We start from the raw sequence: 21861 nt of genomic DNA, 5'->3' as shown, positions 1-21861 counted from the left end.
TTATCAGTTTAAACTCAATTATTTAATATTATGGTTAACTCTAAACCCATTAAATGATGGCATTTAATGCAACCAACCACTGAAATCTAAGATTAAAAGCATTTATTAATATCAACAGACTCCATTATAGTCATGGGAGTGGCCAGGCCTTGACCACAAATTTGGACCCAAGCCCCAACTACCTAAAGGAGTGTAGAAAATTCAAGAAGAGAGAACAATGAAAGAGGAAGCTTGCCTAAGGAGATAAAGCTCTTAAATAACCTCCAATCATATTACAAGACAAGCCCTAACAAAGCTATAGATGCCTCATTTAAACTCTCTCTCATCTTTTTCTTTTTTGCCCATCACAGTGCATAGTGTTGTTCGCCACGGCGAATGACATAGTTTGGACACTCTCACTTAAACTCATTATTCTAGGCCTAAAACAACCTAATAGCCTCCTCAACCCCTTCTAAGTTTCATATAGGGTCCAATAGATTCAAATGGCCATCCAAAACACTATAATTAACTTCTAATTTCTTCTAGTGAACTAATTAAATCTTTCAATTAATTAATACTACCCTTAGATTAGATTTTGGGACATTACATCTATTCATTATAGTCATGCACCATTCTTACTTAAATTTACTACATGTTGAGAAAATTAAATCTTGGATGCTACATCTTTTATTACATTAAAAACATCATGAATCTTATCATCTGGAATTAGATTGTTGCTACATCATATTTGTAGAAAAGCAAATCATCATACTTCTTTCGTTAAAAAGTGTCAAGCATTTTTTGAGGGGTTAGCTGTTCAAAATATAATGCATTTTTACTCTTTTAAGGTGTAATCTTTGCTTTTTTTTTCTCAAAAGTGCCCTTATTATATAAATTATTTTATATTTATTTTAATGTGTTTTATATGGGTAAGTTTAGAAAGATATTGTTAATTTAAAAATAAGTAACTATTTTATTAGGGGTGAGATTTGGTTAAAAATATTTTATATTTTTTAATGAAAGAGTATGAGTTTGCTTGACCACCAAGCTTATCATAATAGTTTTGGTATTACTATTCTTAATGATTCATCATTTTGGTGCAAGGCCTCTTACTTTTTGACTAAGAAATGATTATATATATATATATATATTTTTTTTTTGATGAGTAAAAAATGATGATATTAAAAACATTGATATTGATAATATTTATTCAAAAAAACCAATAATATATTGAAAATGCATGGAAAGTCATTTGAAAAATATAATTATATTGAAATCTATTGATGTTTCAATCAATCAATATAAAGGATATTCTAGTTAATTCAATTTATTTTTAATTATCGCCCATGTTTCAATAAGTTGTAGTTCTTAAGTGTAATATTTTCTCATATAGGGTCTCCAAATGTTATTTCCCCTGGATCTTAGGTCGTGTGTTGCCCGGAATCCAAGTCGGAAGTACCCCCAACTCTCACATTTGTTTACATGCGTACGCATATCCATGGATATATTTGGGTGTGTGTATTGTGTGATCGCTGGCGCTTGCATACATGGTTCGCGAACCGGGATTGTTGTCGCAGCGGGAGTGCAGTATTCGTTAGCCTCTGCGGAAGCTAGCGTCCTTCGTACGGATCCCTAGCTCTCATATACTTAGATCGAGCGATTATAATCTCAGTACCGTCGTGGTGATTGCTTCTGCTGATCCGAACCCTAATCCTCTTCCGTCATGTTTTCAAGTTGAGTCCTGCGTTTAATGTACCCATCCCACTTAGCAGCTGTTTGACTACGCCGCAGCTTTCATAACATTAATCAAGTAATGTGGACTAATGTTTTCAAAATCGTAAGTCTTTATTTTTCTCACCCGTCTTGGCTTTTACAAATTTGTATCTCGTTATTTTATGTGGGCTTGAGACTGCTGCTTGACTTTTCACATGTAGCGGAAACTTGATAAATTAGGGGTTCAGAACCTGGCTTCTCTTCCCGAAATTATCCTTTTCCTTTCCCATGAAGCTCAATTTGTACTTGGCAAACTGTTGTAACAGAGCTGATCATGCACACATGTTTTACTAACTTTAAGGGCAAGTAGTGAAACCGAGGACTAGTAACACCGGGAGTAAGCTGTTCTCCCCGTTTCAAATGCTGGCGCTCGTGTTTAACGTCCACGTAGTACATTTCTTCCTGCCTCGCTGAACTCGGTCCATATAAGAGATGGAAGCATACTTTCATTTATTAAAATCTAAAATATGGTAGATTTCTTAATCACTTCAACTAGAAATAAGGGGAAGTTGAATATGGTATATTGCTTTTTCGGTAGATCGGTATAAGTCAGGAGATAATTCTGTTGTAGGTAGTTCTAAATTCAGCATCTTTCCAAAGAGCGTATTTTTCCTTTGGTGAAGCATGATTTTGTCCAACGTGAAAACTGACTCTGTATAGTTTCACTCGATCTAGGATTATTGCTCTTAACAGGGTAATACCTACGGGTTTCTTTTCACATCTTAATATACTGTCCTTGTATTTATTTTGCAGAATTCTGACTTGATACTTTTGTTCCCCATGTCGTAGTTTTTTTTCCATTTGTTTACACAAGTTTTTCCCCCCCTCAAAAAATCCAACAGGATTGTCACGTCTAAGAGTATGTATGTTTTCTTCATGATTATATAATTTTCCATCTAATAATGTTTTTGTTCACGATAGTATAATTCTCGATTGATACAATTTGTAGAAAGATTTTGGACTTGATCTTGTTTTATCACCTTTCTCTTGCCAAACATGCATGCTATTACTTTGTATTTGTCTTTATGGGCATTTATATGTATATTCCTGAGATGCACGCTAATATGCATCAATATTGTTGGCAATTTGCTCAGGGAGGTCTTCATCAAATATCGTGGTTTCAGTTTCTCCCACATGAACCTGATTTGAACCCTTTACCTGACAAAAGGTTATTTTACAGGGCATATTCTTTCCTTTTATCTTCCAGTTAAATGCTAACCATTGTAAATTATCATATGCTTTGTTACAATTTTCCATTCCTAACAGTGTAAAAGTAGACCAAAAAGATGCTGCAATGTTACTGGTGCTTTCATCACATATGCAATTGCAGAAGGATGGGTTTCTCAGCACATGGACCAATTCCTTTATTGGACCCTGGGATCCATCGCAGGGTTTGCATAATCCTGGTAGGGATATTATTAGTCGTGTTTTTTATGGAGGAAGGATTACCTATTTCAGTGATTAATTTCTGTCTTTCCAAATGTGCAGATGAAAAAATCAAGCTTTGGCTTTTTCTTTCTGGGCGCCATTCATCAGTTGTTGAGACTGCTCAGCGTGCGGTATCCAGATTGAGGGGTATCATACAAACCAAAAGTTTTCTTGCGGTGCATCATCTTCATGGATTACTTTCAGATATCACCAATGCAGCATATTAATTCTAATTTGTTTTTATTGATAAAACTTTAGACTTGTGTAGATCTCTATGAAAGTTTTTCTTCAGCCCCCTTGTTGGTTTTATAACTATAATTCTACTTGTGGAACATTTTCCTATGAAGTTGCTGCATCTGGATTCTGGCTGGCTCCTGGGGATTCGGAAGAAGTTGCAGCCGCTCTCTCTCAAGCTCTAAGGAATCGTATTGAGAGGTGGATGATAAATTGTGATGGAACTTTTTAGACTCAAATTAATCCAGATATTTTATTCACATATCTTATAAAATTTGGCAGAGCACTGCTTGGGCTTTCCTACATGAGATTTGGTGATGTATTTTCAAAGTATCATCAATGTCAAAGTGAACAACTGTTCAGGTATGTTGTAGACCTATCAAAATTGTAGGGTTATTGTAATCAAATGATAGCTTCTAGTGATAGATAAAACAAATTATGTTGCTTAGTGTTAGGAACATCTAAACATAGAAACGTATATGAACTGGAGGAATAAGGGGAAAAGTTATGGGGTACGGAATCTGCCTTGAAAGGAGACAGCCTGTACAAAACACCATCCTCATACAAAGTACATCACTGAACTACTGAAGGGGTTTTGAGTAGCTAGAAAAGGCTCAGAGTCACTGGGCTAAAGCAAATGTATCAAAACACTAACGAAGAAGATGAACACTAGCTTTTGAGAGGTTAGTTCTCTCGTCATTTAAGTCCCTATACTCGCTTACCCAATTACATGGCGAAGAGTTTCCCTTTTCCAAAGACCTTTTCCCAATTGATCTCAACTGCTACAACTACTCTGTTGTCAATTGTGCTCCTTTTTTTTTTTTTTTGCACTTCCCTTTTGTCCTTTTCTAGTATAAATAAGAAGCACAGATACACCAAATGAGCTGCTGCACCTGTTTCAAATACGTATCTGATACAAATGTGTATTGTGCGCAAGCATTTGTATTGGAACATGTCCCCTCCCCTTTTTCACTGTTTTAATTAAATATAAAAAGCCTAAAAAAATCACCTTCAGAGACACTCTTCAAACATTCAAACCTCCTTTTTTCCTTCATGTGCGGCACCTCCTCCCTCTATTTTTGATAAGCTTGTATCTGATCCACGTACTTGTATTGGTGCTTTTATATTTTAGGTAATTATTCTTCCATAAGGAATTTTGAAATGCAATGCCTAAAATCAATATGGTGTGTGTGATTGGATTTTATTTACTGAAAATCTCTGGTGTGGAGGGAAGTTGGTTAACATGCTGCTAGGGTCCACTTTAATGGTTTTCCATAAAAGTATCCTAATTTTTAAGTGATAATCGCCTTTGATTTGGAGACTAGATTTTCAGGGTGGGAAATTCGTGGGAGTATTTTTGATTTTAAAGAGAACTTGTCATAGTTATTTTTGTATGATGGTGGCTATTTAGAATTTCAACTAACATAGATAGCTTGTAAATCTGACTTGAGAGGACTTAAAGGTGTTGATAATGAAGTTTTGAATTCTAGGCTTTTTATATTCTCTTTTGTCCTGTAAAAATAGGACCAAGATCTCACTGAAGCAGATTGAATGTCTTATGCAATGTGTATGCATGATGCCATTATGTCTGCGATGTAGCTTCTTTTCTGCTTTCTATTCGGTCATTGATCTGAACATGAAATTCATTGTTGAAAATTTCACTGCATGTTTTATTATCTACAGGAGAGGGCAACCTACGCTTGAGTTCATCTTTGCTGCGACTGAGGAGGCAATCTTTGTACATGTCATTGTGTCCTTGAAGTATGTTACTCTAAGCATTTTGGTTAGTCAATATCCCTTCTTACATTGAATGTTAACATTGTTTTCCTTCGTATCAGGCATATTCGAACACTTTCCACAGGAGATCTGGAAAAAGTATTGAGACATTCTCTGGATTCTAAATATAGACTTCCAGGTTGGTATGCATTCTCTGGAAAAAGTATTACACTAGTGAGTATGTAATTGTAATAAAAGAAGAGGTTAGTTAGGTAGTTAGCTAATGAGTCATTACTGAGTACTTAGGTCTATAAATAGATGTTATAATTGTATCACAGAAGACTTTTGACCGTTGATGCAGTAGTACTATTCAGTTTCTCTCAGTCCCTGTTTCTCTCGTCTCTTTCTCTCTATCTCTACTATCTTCTTCTTCTCCCTCCGTCTCTCTCTTCTCCTTCCTACTTCATTCTTATACCGTTGCCAAGGCAATTCCTTGCTACAGGATACTGAAAACATGCATACTTTAAATGATTCTGACATGTGAAGAAATTGGATTACGGACGCAGAGCACTGGCATATAAGATGAACAAAGGAACTAAAGTATTCATGCTACACTTATACCACAAACACAAAAATACAGCATTAAATCTCAAGAATACATACAGGTTTGCCAACTTTTGAGAGGTTGGCTCTCTCCAATACTTGATGTATTTTTTTATATGCCTATTCACAACCTTTTCTTACGGCTGCCCCCTACCCTTCAATGTTAAATGTTACTCCATTCTCTTACTCCTTCACTTTTCTATCTTGTACATGAACTTTTTTCGTTTCTTTGGGCTAGTAGTCCCCCATGTTCTGCCCTGTTCCCACTCTCCTAGGTTTCCTTCTATTTGTTTGGTGGCAGTAGTGGATTGGAAACCATCAGTGTCCTATATTTGCGAGACCATCATGCACTTAGATTGCTTGTAATCTTGGATTCTAGAACCAAAGATTCTACAACAAGCCTTGTCTCGTAAGGTGTGGTCTAACTTAAACGTTTTCAATTTCATTGAAAAAATATCTCTTTCTGACTTATTTGAGGGAATCAGGGAATAAACTTATGGTTTTTCTTAGTGTCTCTTGGATGGCTTTGTTAAATGATTTGGGGGGGAGGGTTCCTTTTTAAGCTAATCCTTTTCTTTTACCAATGTTTTATTGCCCTGTATCTTCCTAAGAAGACTGCACGCCATTCTAAGGAGAGGAGGGAGTTGATAAATTTTCCACCCTTCACGGTTCTCACAGTTTTTTAGTACATTATGAAGGGAACTGCCTTTTGATTTAAAAAAAAAGTAATGATCTATTATCAACTACATTCTGAAGGATTGCTAAGTTCATTTTGGTGTCTTGGTTGGCTTCTCCAGGAATCTCTTCTGATTTTGATTTCACAATATTTTATGGCAGTGATTGTTTCTCCTCATGGCATACGTGGCAGTCTTACTGGTTGTTCGCCTAGTGATCTTGTCAAGCAAGGCTATTTGAGGTCCTTTCCTTCCCTTTCATTTGTATGCTTAATGTCTGAAAATATCACCCAGAACTAAAAATTGATCTCTAATCTTTTGATGGCAGTTCTAACAAGAGCAGGGCAGCAAATGGAGTTATAGCTCTGCCACATCATGTTTCCCACAGTATTGGTTGCCAGCTGAGGGGACAAAATTGTCTTATTGAAGTAAGTCTTGGCTTCCCTAGATCTGGAAGTGACAAGGCATTGCCGACAAATGTCAATAGCTTAAGGAATTTACCCAAGCATCATGTTGCTGAATCTCCTGCTCTGGGAAGAATTGATCGTAAGGGGTCACCGGATCAGTTGTCCAATTTTGAGAAAACATTTCTATATCCAGCTGAGGCTGTGCTTGTACCAGTTTTACAAACGTCATCTGCAAGGGCTTCTTTACGAAGGTATTTTGTGGATATGTGCTAGTCTTCTAGACGCTTCTTTTATATCTAATTTTGTTCTCTCTTTCTTTGATTTATTTCTTTGAATTTTATTTTTTGACATGTTTCTCTTCCTGTACTTTGACCTTTTTGGTTGACAAAATGCATTGATTTGCTTTTACATTTTTATGTAATGTGCAAATATACTTGCAATGTTCATAATATTGAGAAAGGATTGTTAGATTGTTCCCCCCCCCCCCGGATACTATCTATGTAAAGGATCATTTTCTCCCTTCCTTTTGTATTAAATAATTTTTTTGTTTATTATACTTGGGTAACAATCTTAAGTCGCTTTCCAAAGAATCGTATTTATCAAAGAAAAGTGCACGTTTTGGCTGTCCTGTCATTTAAACTATTGCTGCCTGTATGCTTCTTACCCTATGAAATTTACAGATTTTGGCTGCAGAATTGGATGGGACCATCCCTGCCCGGTTCCTCTTTCTTCATACATTGGTTGGTGCTCTCTCTCTCTCTCTCTCTCTCTCTCTCTCTCTCTCACACACACACACACACACACACACACACACACACAAAGCGCATGTGCTTATGTGGGGGTGTGCACACAGACATCACTTGTGCATTCTGTTGCAGGGGAGATAATATTTGCTATGACTTTGGGGAATGAGGTTTATTGGGAACTTTTCTATGTGAAAGATTGCTAGCAATCAATATAATCACAAACCTTATGTCTTTGTTTTTATTGGTTTATATACTTTAGACTCCTGGAAAGAAGCTCAGATATATCTGATGAGCTTTGGTTGACAGCCTAGTCATTTCTTAAGATCTCGATATTTAGCTGTTGTATCTTGAATTTCCTCATATTGGTCTTGTATTTTTGTTCTGTCTCCTGCAGTGCTGGTAATGAATCCGCTGAAGATCTTTGGACTGAAAGCAATGGAACCTGCATGCAGCATGGTTATGATAGTAGTAGCAATAGCAATAGTAGTAGTATCAGTAGCTTAAGTGCCAGTTCAAGTGATAGTGATTTGAAGGCTGCAGGACCAAGGGAACTAGAGGCTGATGCTGATTCTGATTCTTTAACATGTAGACAGTCTGTGGTGTCTTCTGGTGATCAGTTGGAAAGTGATGGCCCCAAATTGGTATTATATATTTATCTTTGGAAATGCACTTCTGGTTATTTTTTGCACCAATAGTTGGTTTTCTGTGGAAATGGACCTGAGCTGTCTGAATTCAAATAAAAAAATTTGGTACTTTTTTGAACCCTTTTTTATTAAATGCATATATTGCTTAAATAAGTTATAACTGTGGCCTGTGCAGGGTTCTAAACGATCTCGAACAGGGGCAGAATCAATGAGTCAAGTGGGTACTACTACAAGTGTTCCTGTGCAAGATTTATCAGTTACTGATTTTGGTTCCATGGAAATTAACAATTCAGCCATTACGCGAGTTGGGAATGAACAAATGGGATCTTACTGGGATTGGGATGATGATGATAGAGGCATGGAAATGGATATTCAAGCTCTTCTATCTGAGTTTGGTGATTTTGGTGACTTCTTTGAAAATGATTTTTTGCCTTTTGGAGAGGTATCTGGATATCTTAACTGCTGTATAAAGGATATTTCCTTTGGTGATATTTGTTCTTTCTTCCCCTGAAATTTAAAGTTGGATTAGAGTCTTTACTAGTTCTATGTTTAAATGGTACATCCCCGTGCAAACTCTACATTCAAATATGTTACTTTTTGAATTTATGGCATCTATTTTCTCAGAGTAGTGAGATTACATGTTAAAATTCCAGCTTTTGGCTCTTTATTTACTCTTATAAAATAAGAAGGCAATATATAGAGTACTTATGTTTGTTTTAGATCCTATTTTTTGTGAATTGGAATCAGGAAAAAATTAGTTCTCTTCATTTACTTATGTTTGTTTGAGATTACATGTGTGTTTTACCTTGTTCTCCTATTTTCGTGTTTTCTGTAATTATAGGTTGTTTTAGGAAAACAAAGAACCTTGTTTCTGTGTTTCCCTTATTTCTTTTAAAAAAACTGAATGAATGCAACATTGTCTTTGATGGACTGACTGCATTATAACCTGTACTAGAGTCTGTAGTTTCCTCTGATTTATTTCTTGAACTTTATATCATGGATACCCTAGATGTCCTAAATTTCCTTCCCCTCACATACCAGTGTGCTGGAATCTTATTTTGATCTTTGTCTGGGAAAAGCCCCCAGGAACTGCAGAATCACAGGCACTTATGTTTTCTGCTCCGGATTGTGGAGATGTCAATAGCAGTCCTGTTGGAGGTATGGATACTATAGATCAAATGCTTTTGCCAGTTGGGTTTCCTTCCTTTGAGAGTTGTAATCCTCCTTCGTCAGTAGCTGTTGAGGAATGTCTCAGCAAAACTCAAGACAACTTGAATACTGCCATGCCATTTGGTCAATCAGATCATACTTCTGTGTCTTCTTCAGGGGAGTTTGATCATATAATAAAAGCTGAAGCAATGATGACATTTGCTCCTGAATTTGGAGCTGTTGAGAACCCTACAAGTGAGATTTCAACATTATTTAGAAGCCCATATCTCCCTAAATCTCGAAAAGCTGAGAGTTTAAGTTCAAGTTCAAACAATTACTTATATGGTGCAGCACCACCACCCTCTTCTCCCTGCATTGAAGGATCAGATGGGAAGAATGGCACAATAATTAATGCGAAAGCATGTCCTGGTAAGCAAGATACTTTTATGGGGCTCCAGTCAAAAAATTACTACACTTACATGGAGGGTAAGAAAGAGGTAGATGATAAGAGGTTAATATCATGTAATGATAAAGGCATTGGCAAATTTGAGGGGATGGTGCCCCCTCCATTATCTGCCATTGGTTCTAATGCTGTTGTCAGAGCTGTCCAAAGGAAGATGACTGATGCTACACTTGAAGCAGAGCAGTTCCTTCTGTCTGCAAAGACTTTGTTGGCTACTGATGTTGCTTGTTTATTGTTTCAAGCATCCATGTGCAGGCTACGACATGTTCTCCTATCTTGCAATGTCCTTATTCCTGCTGGTTTGAATCGGTCAGTTGGGGAGGCATTATTGAATCAGCTACCTGGAGACCCAAGTACTACACCAGACAACATATCTGGCAAGTATGAGGTGAAGAAGAAAGAGAATATACCAGTCAGAATAGCAGGTGATATTGATGGAGGAATGCTTGATGGGCATCTCAATGTGCCTGTTGGTGTCTGGCGTACTCCCACTGTGGGAGTTTCAAAAGTTGTAAAATCTTCGAATTCACCAAACATGGATGTTGCTTCATCATTTTCTCATAATTCATTCAATGAGGAAGGCATCCTTTCTTATGGTCAGAGGCAACCACTTCAAGAGCTTCTTGATGGCATTGCACTCCTTGTCCAACAGGCATTATCTTTTGTTGATTTAGCTTTGGATGCTGATTGTGTTGATGGTCCTTATGGTTGGCTTGCCTTACAAGAGCAGTGGAGGCGTGGGTTTTGTTGTGGGCCTTCCACGGTCCATGCTGGTTGTGGGGGAACTCTGGCTTCTTCTCATTCACTGGATATTGCGGGCGTGGAGTTAGTGGATCCACTTTCTGCTGATGTAAGTTTCTTTGATACATGTTTTCAAAACTGCTTTTTTTGGACTTGGTTTTTACTTATAAAACCTTGAGTCAGTTCTTTCTACCTTCTTGAGGGGCTGAGGGTCTTTTGAAATATTACTAAAATGAAGTGGTGTTTTGAAGTTATTTTTTGCCCTGAAATTGCTGAAATATTTCCTTTGCAAGGTTGATGAATTTAGAATCCTTGATTTTTATAGACATTTATAGACTGGTGGTAGTTGTTAGTATCTAAAAAGAGGTTTTACTTTGTCATGCTTATTGGCGTCTCCAGTAGCATCGCAATGGTGGAGTACTGTTTTCCATGGCTATCAGTCTGACAAACACATGCATCTAGTTGTAAGGACTAACTATAAGATATGCTGAACCTAGTAAGAAGTATCTCAGGCTCAGATGAGCTCTTAATTGTGTGATGTAAGTCTTACTTTTTTTTAGTTTATTTCATAATATTTGAGTAGCGCATGCTTGACTATTCATATTAGATTGGCTTAATTGTATACCAATATTTTTTCTCATATCTGGGACATGTCCTGCAATTTATTATTTATTATTAGTATTGATATTGCTTTCTTTATACGTTTTACCCTTTCCTTTCTTGCAACTCATTCTTTCATTCATTACTGTTTTCAATATGTATTTTGCATCTTATTTCATTAATTGCTTTTCTTTATCATTATGCAATATTAATCATGTTAATAATCTAAAATTTTAGGTTCATGCATCGACTGTGATAAGTTTGCTGCAGTCTGACATCAAGACAGCCTTAAAATCTGCATTTCCCAATTTGGAAGGGCCATTATCTGTGACTGATTGGTGCAAAGGACGCAATCAATTAGTTGATGCTGGAAACATAATTGATGGAGTGTCTGCTGAGTCCAGCATTGGTGAATGCAGAGATTCTTCAGAGCCAATGAGTCCATCCCAGTCATCTGTTGGTGGATCATCTAGCCTTAAGGGTATGGGTTGCTCTTACATGAATGTTAAATGTTTTGATTTTTTTGGTAACACTAATATTTAACTTGACTGTTGAGTAGTGTCCTGCATTACGGATGGTGCCAAGGTGGATGAGATTTCCCAAAGGAGATCTGGCCAAGATATTCCAAATTCAGAGTCAGAGCAGCAGCCTAGTTCCCGGCTGAAACCCACCCTTATTGCTCTTCCATTTCCCTCAATACTTGTAGGGTATGTGGCCTTTCATAAATCACAATATATGTTTGAGGACAAGCTTGAATGTGTCCTACCATCAATACCTAGGACTAAAATCTCTTGATAGTATCATCATCTAACAAAATTCTTAGCCCTAAGAGGGAGTTCCAAAAAGAAGTTGCGAGGACAGCATCGTGAATGATGACTTTCAAATTTAAAAAAAAAAAATTGAGGAAGGTCTTATGAGTGAAAATTGTGGAAGATTGTGAGGTCCATTTAAAAAAGTGAAAGAAGTGAGTAATTGTAGACATTCCAAGGTCTTATTTGCATATCACATTAGCTAGAAATTTTGGAAAAATCAAGGATGCCTTGCACTAAGATCAGAGCAAAACTTCTGTCATCTTGTGATGCAGCTTGCGTCTAGGCTTATGTTCATTAAGGATCAGACAAAACCTTTAGGTCTCGTTTGTTACGCTGGAATTTAGAACATAGAATTGGAAAAAATGTTTTTTTTTTTTTTTGGTATGGATGAATGTGGCTTCCATGTGGAATTGAATTCCACCAAAAATGGTTGAATTGGATTCCATGAGAGGAGACCCATGGAAATGAGATGGGCTTCATGGAATTCACATTAATGAAAATTTTAAGACATATTTACCCTTCCCATTTTTGTCAACCCTGCTCTTTGACATTCCCACCCACTTCCATTTTTGATTGAATTGGTCATCAACATTGTCTCCATTATCAACAAATCTATAGTAAAAATAGAGAACTGCAATTAACAAGCTAGAATGGCACGAGAAGTAGGGGTTCAGAGAAGAAGCTTCAATTGAGGGGAGCTCTTGTTCCAATTGAAAGCTTTTAGGGGAATCACGTACATCTTAGCATTGGGTTCGACCAAGAACGAAACCTCAATCTCTGCCTCCACATGCTTTGGTTATGCCTTTAAAATTCTCAATCATCATTCCTGTAAGTTTGTTTTTTAGTCGAAACATCATTCTCTTTATTGAGGTTATTGTTTGGGTTAGATGAGAAATTGAAGGGCTTGATTGTTTTTTATTTTTGTTTCTTAAATTCTTAATCACCATTCCCCTGTGTCATAATTCTCAATCGATTTTGTTTCATATTTTTTATTTCATTTTCAATTTTGATATCGGCGTCGCTTCTGGCTTGATTGTTTCTATTTTGATTTCATTTTCCACTGTCTTCCTTGTTTTCTAGCTCGCTATTGGGTGACTATTTCGATTAGGGGTTTTCAATGGTGGACGGTGGTTCTTCATTGGTGATGTGAGTGGCAAGATAGTGGCAGTGGACAATGGTTTTGGGTTGAGCAAAATTTGTTGGGACGAAGGCATTTTGGTCTTTTCATATTTTAAATATCAATATTAAATAAAAATAATATCTTACTTGCATGAACATACTTAACATGTTTTTAAATTCCATATCTATCTCCATTTCCATGTCCGTCTCCACTTTTATATGCATTTTCATTTCCATTAAAATCATTTCCAACATGCCAAATAGGGCATTAGGTAATCTTTATTTAAGTAGAGTTTAATGAGTCATAAAATAACTGGAATTCAGTCCTATCAAAGCTATTTCCCTTAAACTATATGAGGTATATTTGTACGGTGGGTTATGGACATGGACATGGTGATGGAGTATGGGATAATGGTTAATTATGATAATTAGGATTTATCTAAGATATTAGAATTATCCATTAGAGATATTTAAATAAAGATATTTATCCATTAGAAACAAGATTTATTATTCATTTTATTGTTATCTTAGATATCAGTATCTTTTAAGATTAGATTTAGATTTTGGATTTGAATTTAAATTATTATTTTATTATTTTTAGAGTTCTACAAGTAAAGCTAGATTTTTCATTTATATTCAACTTTTGAGTATTATTGAATAAGAATTTTTGATAGTTTCGGTATTCCCCCTCCTTTCTCTCTCTTCCTCCTCGTCTCCTCTCTCTCTTCCCCTTTTCCCTTCTCATTTTACATCAATTTGGTAGCAGAGCTTAGTTCTACCTCCCTCCCCTGTGTTGCTTTTCTTGTTGAGATATATAAAATAACCCAGACCTTCCCTAAAGCCACATACCATTTTACAAAATATTTGAAGGGTAATCTTCAATCCATATATTACCATGAATGCTTATGCAAGGAGTGCCAAAATTATTAGGGCACCCTACCTTGTCATGTTGGGCATTGGCAATATCACAAAGGCTACTAAAGGAAAATAATTGAAGAATCAAACCAATATTGGTATGCATATGACCAATGGTGCTGCCATGAAGCACATTCTAGGGCTGAATATGCATGGCAAATTGTTGAGGATGAATGTTTTGGTGCCAAATTTGAAAGGCAAATAGTTGAGGTCAAATGTCACAACCTTGAATCCAACTTTGAATTGGAACGTCAAATTTTAGAAGGTGCATGTCTAACTGAAAAAAATAAAGAAGAGTTTCCAACAAATTATGGAGTCGCTAAATAAGCAAAAACAAGCAATTAGATAGAAAGAGGTTGAAACTCCTACCTTAAATTCAGAGGAGTCTATAGTAACCTCTGTGGAGCTTAATCACGAGAGTGGTCTATTCATTCCAGCATCATTAAAAACTCCAATAAAAGCTCCTATGCTTCTTGTACAAGTGGCACCTTCTCAAGTTGTGATTAATTAGAAACAACCTTGCCTTGCTACAAATTCACCTCATCGATGAGCTGTCCTTGCCAAGAATGTCTTGGAATTTAACAAGAAGCTTCAACAATATCTTGTTTGTTAGAAAGGGTTCCCAAATTTTTCTCATAATCAAGTTCATCTTCCACATGCCTCAGTCTGTCGCTACCTTATATGCTGGAAAGGATTTCCAGATCGGCGCACTTGGCTAAGATTTTACCTATTCAACACTCAAATTCATGCATTAGACGAGTTCATCAAGCCGGAGAGAAATGATGGAATATGGGAGAATGGTTAATTAAGAGGATTAGGATCTATCTAAGATATTAAAATTATCCATTAGAGATATTTAAATAAAGATATTTATCCATTAGAATTAAGAATTATTATTTATTTTATTGTTATCTTAGATATTGGTATCTTTAAGATTAGATTTAGATTTAGGGTTTATGATTTGAATTTAAATTATTTTATTATTTTTAGAGCTCTATAAATAGAGCTAAATTTTTTATTCGTATTCAACTTTTGAGTATTATTAAATAATAGTTTTTGAGAGTTTCGGTATTTCTCCTCCTTTTTCTTTCTTCCTCCTATTTCTCTTCCCCTCTCCCCTTCTTGTTTTACATCACATGGTTAACCAACTCTAACCAACCAACATACCACACGATGAACATCCTACCTTCCACACTCACTATTTTCTACCCTGCTTCGCATGTAAATTACAAGTTAGGTAATATAACTTGTATCTGATAGCATGAAGTTTGGATGTTAATACATGTGTTAGGAACTTATGATTAATATGTCCTGCAGTTATCAGGATGATTGGCTCAAAACGTCAGCAAACAGTTTACAGCATTGGGAAAAGGCTCCTCTAGAACCCTATGCCCTACAAAAGCCTGTAAGTTAATAATTAACTACCACATGTCCTATTCATTTGCTAAAATTCAATTACGTGAAGAAGGATTTGGATCTTCTTCGTACCCTTTCTCAATACATGTCTCAATATTCAATCTCATCCATTCATTTAATTATTCATTTGATTTAATGACATCAGATTTCTAATTATGGCTGTAAAATAAACTGATTATTCACTATTATCTCTTAGATACTTTTGAAAATAAGTTTATAATGCTTATTTATGATCATCATTAAATGAATAGCACATTTATTTTAATGCTATAATCAACTACCTAACACTATTAAATCAAATTAATGAAATGGATGGATAGGATTGAATATTGAGAGATGTATTGAGAAAAGGTATGGAGAGGATCCAATCATCCAAATCCACGTGAAGAATAAGTTCAGGAACTGAATTTTATGGATATCATTATATGGATTTTTTTTGCAGATCACCTATTATGTTGTATGTCCAGACATTGATCCCCTTACCTCTGCTGCTGCTGATTTTTTCCAACAACTAGGAACAGGTGAGTAACGTTGATCATGAAACATGATTGATCATGTGGATTGTTGTTTGATGTTCATGTTTTCATATGTGAAACAAACTATCTTTCAAGTATTGAGCTGCATGATGTGCTCAAAGCAATTAATGTTTCTGGACCTTCATATGAGCCTTATTACATCTAAGAATAGCTCTATGGAGTTCCAACAGAATGCTTCCAGTCCAGATTTGTATGCGTCCTATTTATTGATTAAAGATTCATCTCATTCTGTTCCTTCTCTCCTCTTTGCTCATTGAATTGTTTTATCCGTCTTGTTACACTTCTATCCTTTTCAGTCTATGAGATATGCAAGCTGGGAACTCATTCACCTCAAGCTTTAGGGAATCAAATGGAGATAGAGTCTGGGAAATTGTCCTCTTGTGGTTTTGTTTTACTTGATTCCCCACAATCAATGAAGATCGAGAGCAGCAATGCATCTCTTGTAGGTTCGATAAGTGATTACTTTCTCTCGCTCTCTAATGGTTGGGACCTGACTAGTTATCTTAAGTACCTTTCAAAGGCTCTCAGAGCTTTGAAGCTTGGTCCATGCTTCTCCACATGCCCAAATGATGGAAACAACAGTGCATGTATGGTAAGTAGATGGTTCTTTGGTTTAGACCTGGTGATTAAATGTTCATAGTATATCCCTCTGCAGACTACCCTTTGATTGCTACTCCCTCTATTTCTTTTTATAAGACAAAATTATCTAACTTTCACATACCTATAAAACAGTTTAACTGATTTGTCTTAATATTTTTCATACCCTCAATTTTCACTTCATTGGGAAGGCTGCATATATATTTACAACAGAGTGGGCTGAGTCTTTTTGTTCATTGAATAGGGGCATTTTAGGAAAAATCATTAATTACTCCTAGAGTTTTGTAAATTGCCTTATATATAGGAACATCTCACCCTCCAAAATGTTTTATAATTAGGCACAGAGGGTGTACTATATTTGGCCGGAGAGAAATGTAGGTTTTACTATAATATTTTTGCCTTCACAGTTGATATGGTATTGCCATTTTTTTTGTTTTGGTGGCTCCCATGGTCTTTTTTGAAGTGTTTCCCACACAGGTTCACAAATGGATTGGACGGTTCTTTGGAGCTAATTTTCTTAAGGCTTTACTTATCATGGGAGGATTAACTGTCTTACTACTGTTGTTCCTCTTCTCATCCCTTGTAAAAATCCAGATAAAAGCTAAAAAAGCACGACTTCAGTAGTCCTATTTGTTGACACAATGTCAAGACTTTAACAGCCGATGACAAGATTCATAACAGAGAAATGGTTTTCTCATTGCATATTTTTTCACTTCATTCTAATCTATCTCTTTCACTCTTTTTTTTTTGGTCTGTGTATAGGTAATATATGTGGTATGCCCTTTCCCTGATCCAACAGCAATTCTTCAAACTGTGATTGAATCTTCTGTTGCCATTGGATCAGTTGTCCAGCAATCAGATAGAGATAGAAGATCTGCATTGCATAGTCAGGTTGTGAAGGCATTAAGTGGCTTGGCAACTGTTGATGAAGCTTCAGCATCTAATATCATTGCACTTTCTGGGTTTTGCATCCCGAAATTGGTGCTGCAGATTGTGACAGTTGATTCAATATTCAGAGTCACAAATCCATCACTGGGTGAGCTTGTCATTCTGAAGGAGACTGCCTTTACAGTATACAACAAGGCTCGAAGAATCTCACGGGGATTCTCTAATGATTTTACCCCATCAGCATTTTCCGGCAGATCTCATTCGGTTTTGACACAAATGGCTTCTCCCATTTCTGGGATGTGGAAGGACTGTGTTGGTCCTCGAATAACGGGTCATTCACTTCCAAGAGAGGGTGATATTGATGCTAGCTTGAGGTCTAGTTCTTGGGATAACTCTTGGCAGCCAACAAGGACTGGGGGACTGATCTGCGACCCTAGTAGATCTGGGGATTACTATCTTCATGATGAAAGTTGTTACATGTTTGAACCCCTTTTCATCCTATCTGAACCTGGTTCTGTAGAAAATGGTGTTTCAGTTACTGGTAGCCCCATTTCAGAATCTTCAAAGGTATTGACAGATGATAGTAGTGGAAACTGTATGCAAAATACAAGTACAGCAGGAAATGCGGACTCTGCTCCAAACCTTGATGGGTCTGACCCTGATCAGAGGACTCCTCCAAGTTTACATTGCTGCTATGGATGGACAGAGGATTGGCGTTGGCTTGTGTGCATCTGGACTGATTCAAGAGGAGAACTATTAGACAGCAATATTTTCCCTTTTGGTGGAATTAGCAGTAGGCAGGATACGAAGGGTCTACAGTGCCTGTTTGTACAAATTCTACAACAAGGCTGTCATATACTTCAATCTTGTTCTTCTCCTGACACCGGTGTTGTCAAGCCTCGAGATTTTGTGATATCACGCATTGGAGGTTTCTATGAGCTTGAGTACCTTGGTAAAAAGACAATTTTTCCTCTTCTCTTTCTCTATACCCTGTTCCCTACCATTTGTTTAGTACATAAACTAGGAGGTGTCTTCTTGAATGCCTCATTAACTGTTGTTCATCTCCAATAGTTGCTGACATTGGCCATGCGCCATACCAATCTACATGAGTTAATCTTAACCGTGAGCAATGAAACCACTTGGAAAACAAGTGAATAATATATTTGTAATAATGAAATTAATTCAGCTGCATTCAGAAAAATTAATTCAATCCTATCATAATTATTATTAGGTCATTAACAGTTTATTTTATCAAAATGAACTAACTCTATTGGAAATGATAAATTTTACCAAAAGTTGTGGAGGCATTATCAAAGAAGTATATGAATTTAATCTTTAGGCAATGTTGGAAGTGGCCCAACCTTGAGGTATACATTTTATCAACACGCCATCACTTGCTGAGACATTCAGGCTTCATCCTGTGATCAATAACTTTCGGTAGTATGTCTTTGGTTTTCTGTATTCATGTTTGAAGTCTAATAGTCAATACTACTCAATTATGTTAAATAGAAGCTTTTGTCTTTCTCATATTTGATGTGATGTTCACTTTCCTTTTTATTGACTTTGCCAATTGACGTAGAGTGGCAAAAAGCCATTTATTCAGTGGGGGGATCTGAGATGAAAAGATGGCCCCTACAACTGCGTCGAACCCTCTCTGATGGGATGCCTGCGACTAGTAATGGTACTTCCTTGCAACAACCGGAGATGAGTTTGATCCCAGAAAGAACTCTTCCTTCCTCACCTAGTCCTTTGTATAGCCCTCATGCCAAGGCATCTGGTTTTATGAAAGGAAGTTTAGGGCAACCTACTGCTAGAAAGCAGCTTATGGGTGGGCATTCTATGGTTGACAACTCAAAGGGTTTGTTGAATTGGGCACAAAGCATTAGTTTTGTTTCAGTTTCATTGGACCATTCATTACAGCTTATTCTGCCAGCTGATTCATCTTCTCCCGGTGAGTTATATGTAGTAAGTTTGTTTCCAGTTCTATTTTCTTATTTCATGGTACTGCATAGATGCCAGTCATTGGTTGGAAAAAAACGAATCCATTGATATTTCTGTCTGGCTATGTATATAATCATATGGATTAAATCACCAAGAACATGCACATAATAAGCTATATCTAGATGTTTTCTCGAGATTGCTGCTGCAGTGTTTGTGTCAGTAGGTTTTGCATCCTCATGTGTGTTTCTTGGAACTTTTAAATGTAGGGGTGGAAAACACTAATATTTCTTTGTTTGACTGCTAGACTCAATTATGTAGGTGACTTGAGAAAAGGGAAGGCTCTGGATTAATAGTTTTCTTGGGTGGATGAGGTGTAGAAGATAGGCTTGTAATTGGATTTATGTGGGGACAGTCGGATTTGGAAGCACGGGTTTGAAAGGATAAATTTCTGGATGTTTGGATGGTGCCTGCAGAGCAGGGATTCTATGATTAATTTTTAAGGGTAAATTGCAACAGAATAAATAATTAGTATTTTGCTGGAATGAACTTTTACTATAATCTACTAAGAACAGTTAGATCGGAGCTGCTGAGGCTTTTTTCCTTTCTCCTTTCTTTTAACCGAGTAAAGCATATGGACAGCTGTTACTTCGGCCTCACACCCACGGTTAAATTGCATGGCACAACCAAGGACAAGAAATTCATGCTAGAGTGTAGGCTCTTCTGGATTTGAAAGTTGTCTTTGTGCATGTATAACTGTTGAGAAGTGCGATATAACAAACTAGAATGATGAATTTTGATATTTGCAGGAAATTAATTTATATTTAAGCATTCATTTTGATTTTGGAGTTACTTTATGAGTATTGAAAGACAAACTTTTGCAGGAGGAACTCAAAGTGGTAGTGGGATGTCTATTTTAGGTTACGTTGAAGGTTTTACTCCAGTGAAGTCTCTTGGTTCTTCGTCTTCGGCTTACGTTCTAATTCCTTCTCCCAGCATGAGATTCCTTCCTCCAACAGCTCTTCAGCTCCCCACTTGCCTCACTGCTGAATCTCCTCCGCTGGCTCATCTGCTTCACAGCAAGGGCTCTGCCCTTCCTCTTTCGACTGGATTTGTGGTTTCAAAAGCTGTCCCTACTATGAGGAAGGACTACAGAAGCAACTTGAAAGATGAATGGCCTTCAGTACTTTCTGTGAGCCTCGTTGATTACTATGGAGGCACTAACATTAACCAGGAAAAGATCATCCGTGGAGTTAACAAACAAGGTGGTAGAAGTGTAAGCTGGGAAGCGAAAGATTTTGAGATTGAGACCCACTTGGTTCTCGACTCTCTTGCGGCAGAGCTGCATGCCCTGTCCTGGATGACTGTGAGTCCAGCATACTTGGAGCGACGTACTAGTCTTCCTTTTCATTGTGACATGGTTCTAAGACTAAGGAGGCTTCTTCATTTTGCTGATAATGAGCTCTCCAAGCAGTCAGAGAAGGCTTGACAGCTTGAAGTTAAATACAATGGTGCCAACAAACCTTTGTAAACAATGAGCTCTGAATGTAGATTGTATCATACTAATTACTAGGTTCACAGAGTCTATGTAAATTATATGTAAATCCGGCTGATGCGTATTAGGAAGAAATAGATTCAGCAATTGTAGATATGAATGTTGTGGAGAATTTATTGATAGAAAAATTGATTTTGGCCCTGGTTTAGTTTAATTGGTAGAAGCGGTTGCTGCTAGCCTTTTGGTAGGAATTTCCCCACACCGATTTTTTTTTTTTGGAAACAAAAGCGCTTATTATTGATACGATTTTGATCTGATGGCCGATCATTATTTCATGCGCCTGATGATGATAATACAAATCATTGCGACTGACCATTTTGTTGCTTCGATCTTGTTCTGTCTTTTGGCATCGATTTGATTTTCTATTTTTTGAATATATTGTATCGTGTTAGAATTGTGGATGGACGCTTTTCTGGTGTGCTAATTTGGGTCTAAATATTAATGCTAAATTGCCTGAAAACAATCTGTACGCATTAATTTTATAAGTCATTAAAAATACCCTTGAAATCTAGATTTGTACTACTAGATGCGTTGTTCTTGTTATTATTCTTAGTTTCTCTTATCTTCATATCATCATTCTTGATATTTTTACTATCGTTGTTGTTGTTTGGTATTTTGAGTAAAAAACATTATTGGATTGACTGCCAAAACCATGGAGCGGATAGCAATCAGACATGGTAGAATTGCGAGTTGCGGGGTGCGGGGTTGTGTGGGGCCCTCCATTTGATATGGTGAAGTATATTTGAATAATTATCCATAACCCTTTTAATCTAATCAATGTTGCCATCGCTATATAACCTGTCGAAGGTAGAGAAGATCCAATTGACAAGCCTACAATGACAGAGAGCCGATGTGCAGATGAATAAACAAACAAACCATAAAGTTCTGGTGTAGCTACATAACACATGACTATTTCTTGGTCAGACGA

At 36.7% G+C, this 21861-nt stretch overlaps 1 protein-coding gene across 3 annotated transcripts; it reads left to right on the top strand.

Annotated features, from left to right (window-relative positions):
- Nucleotides 1-1420: 1420 nt before the first annotated feature.
- On the top strand, nt 1421-21081 carry LOC129309462 (mediator of RNA polymerase II transcription subunit 13). Of its 3 annotated transcripts, none has more exons than XM_054951052.1 (22): nt 1421-1712; nt 2847-2920; nt 3019-3158; nt 3241-3327; nt 3528-3615; nt 3697-3777; nt 5098-5175; nt 5253-5329; nt 6571-6649; nt 6736-7065; nt 7495-7554; nt 7955-8201; nt 8380-8646; nt 9284-10666; nt 11395-11638; nt 11717-11864; nt 15321-15408; nt 15862-15940; nt 16252-16547; nt 17315-18392; nt 19020-19391; nt 20263-21081. In XM_054951052.1, exons 3-22 carry the CDS (start codon nt 3047-3049, stop codon nt 20865-20867), a joined length of 5799 nt encoding a protein of 1932 aa, XP_054807027.1. In that variant the 5' UTR covers nt 1421-1712; nt 2847-2920; nt 3019-3046; the 3' UTR covers nt 20868-21081. The 3 variants fall into 3 exon arrangements, with proteins under 3 accessions (XP_054807027.1, XP_054807026.1, XP_054807024.1); XM_054951051.1 differs by having other exon boundaries at nt 1421-1816; XM_054951049.1 differs by lacking the exon at nt 1421-1712 and adding an exon at nt 2098-2139.
- Nucleotides 21082-21861: the final 780 nt, after the last annotated feature.

The sequence above is a fragment of the Prosopis cineraria genome, unplaced genomic scaffold, assembly GCF_029017545.1.
Source record: "Prosopis cineraria cultivar Desert tree isolate PC_DT_omini unplaced genomic scaffold, ASM2901754v1 PC4, whole genome shotgun sequence".
Classification (NCBI taxonomy): Eukaryota; Viridiplantae; Streptophyta; class Magnoliopsida; order Fabales; family Fabaceae; genus Prosopis; species Prosopis cineraria.
Note: the sequence above shows the minus strand (reverse complement) of the source record. Positions and strands in the feature narration are given on the sequence as shown.

Bases quoted from the DNA above. Each gene is read 5' to 3' on its own strand.
- LOC129309462 (XM_054951049.1), top strand. From the start codon at position 2,113: ATGCTGGCGCTCGTGTTTAACGTCCAC. The intron at 6,650-6,735 runs GTCCTTTCCTTC...TTTTGATGGCAG, and splicing joins GTCAAGCAAGGCTATTTGAG to TTCTAACAAGAGCAGGGCAG. The intron at 15,941-16,251 runs GTGAGTAACGTT...TATCCTTTTCAG, and splicing joins TTTCCAACAACTAGGAACAG to TCTATGAGATATGCAAGCTG.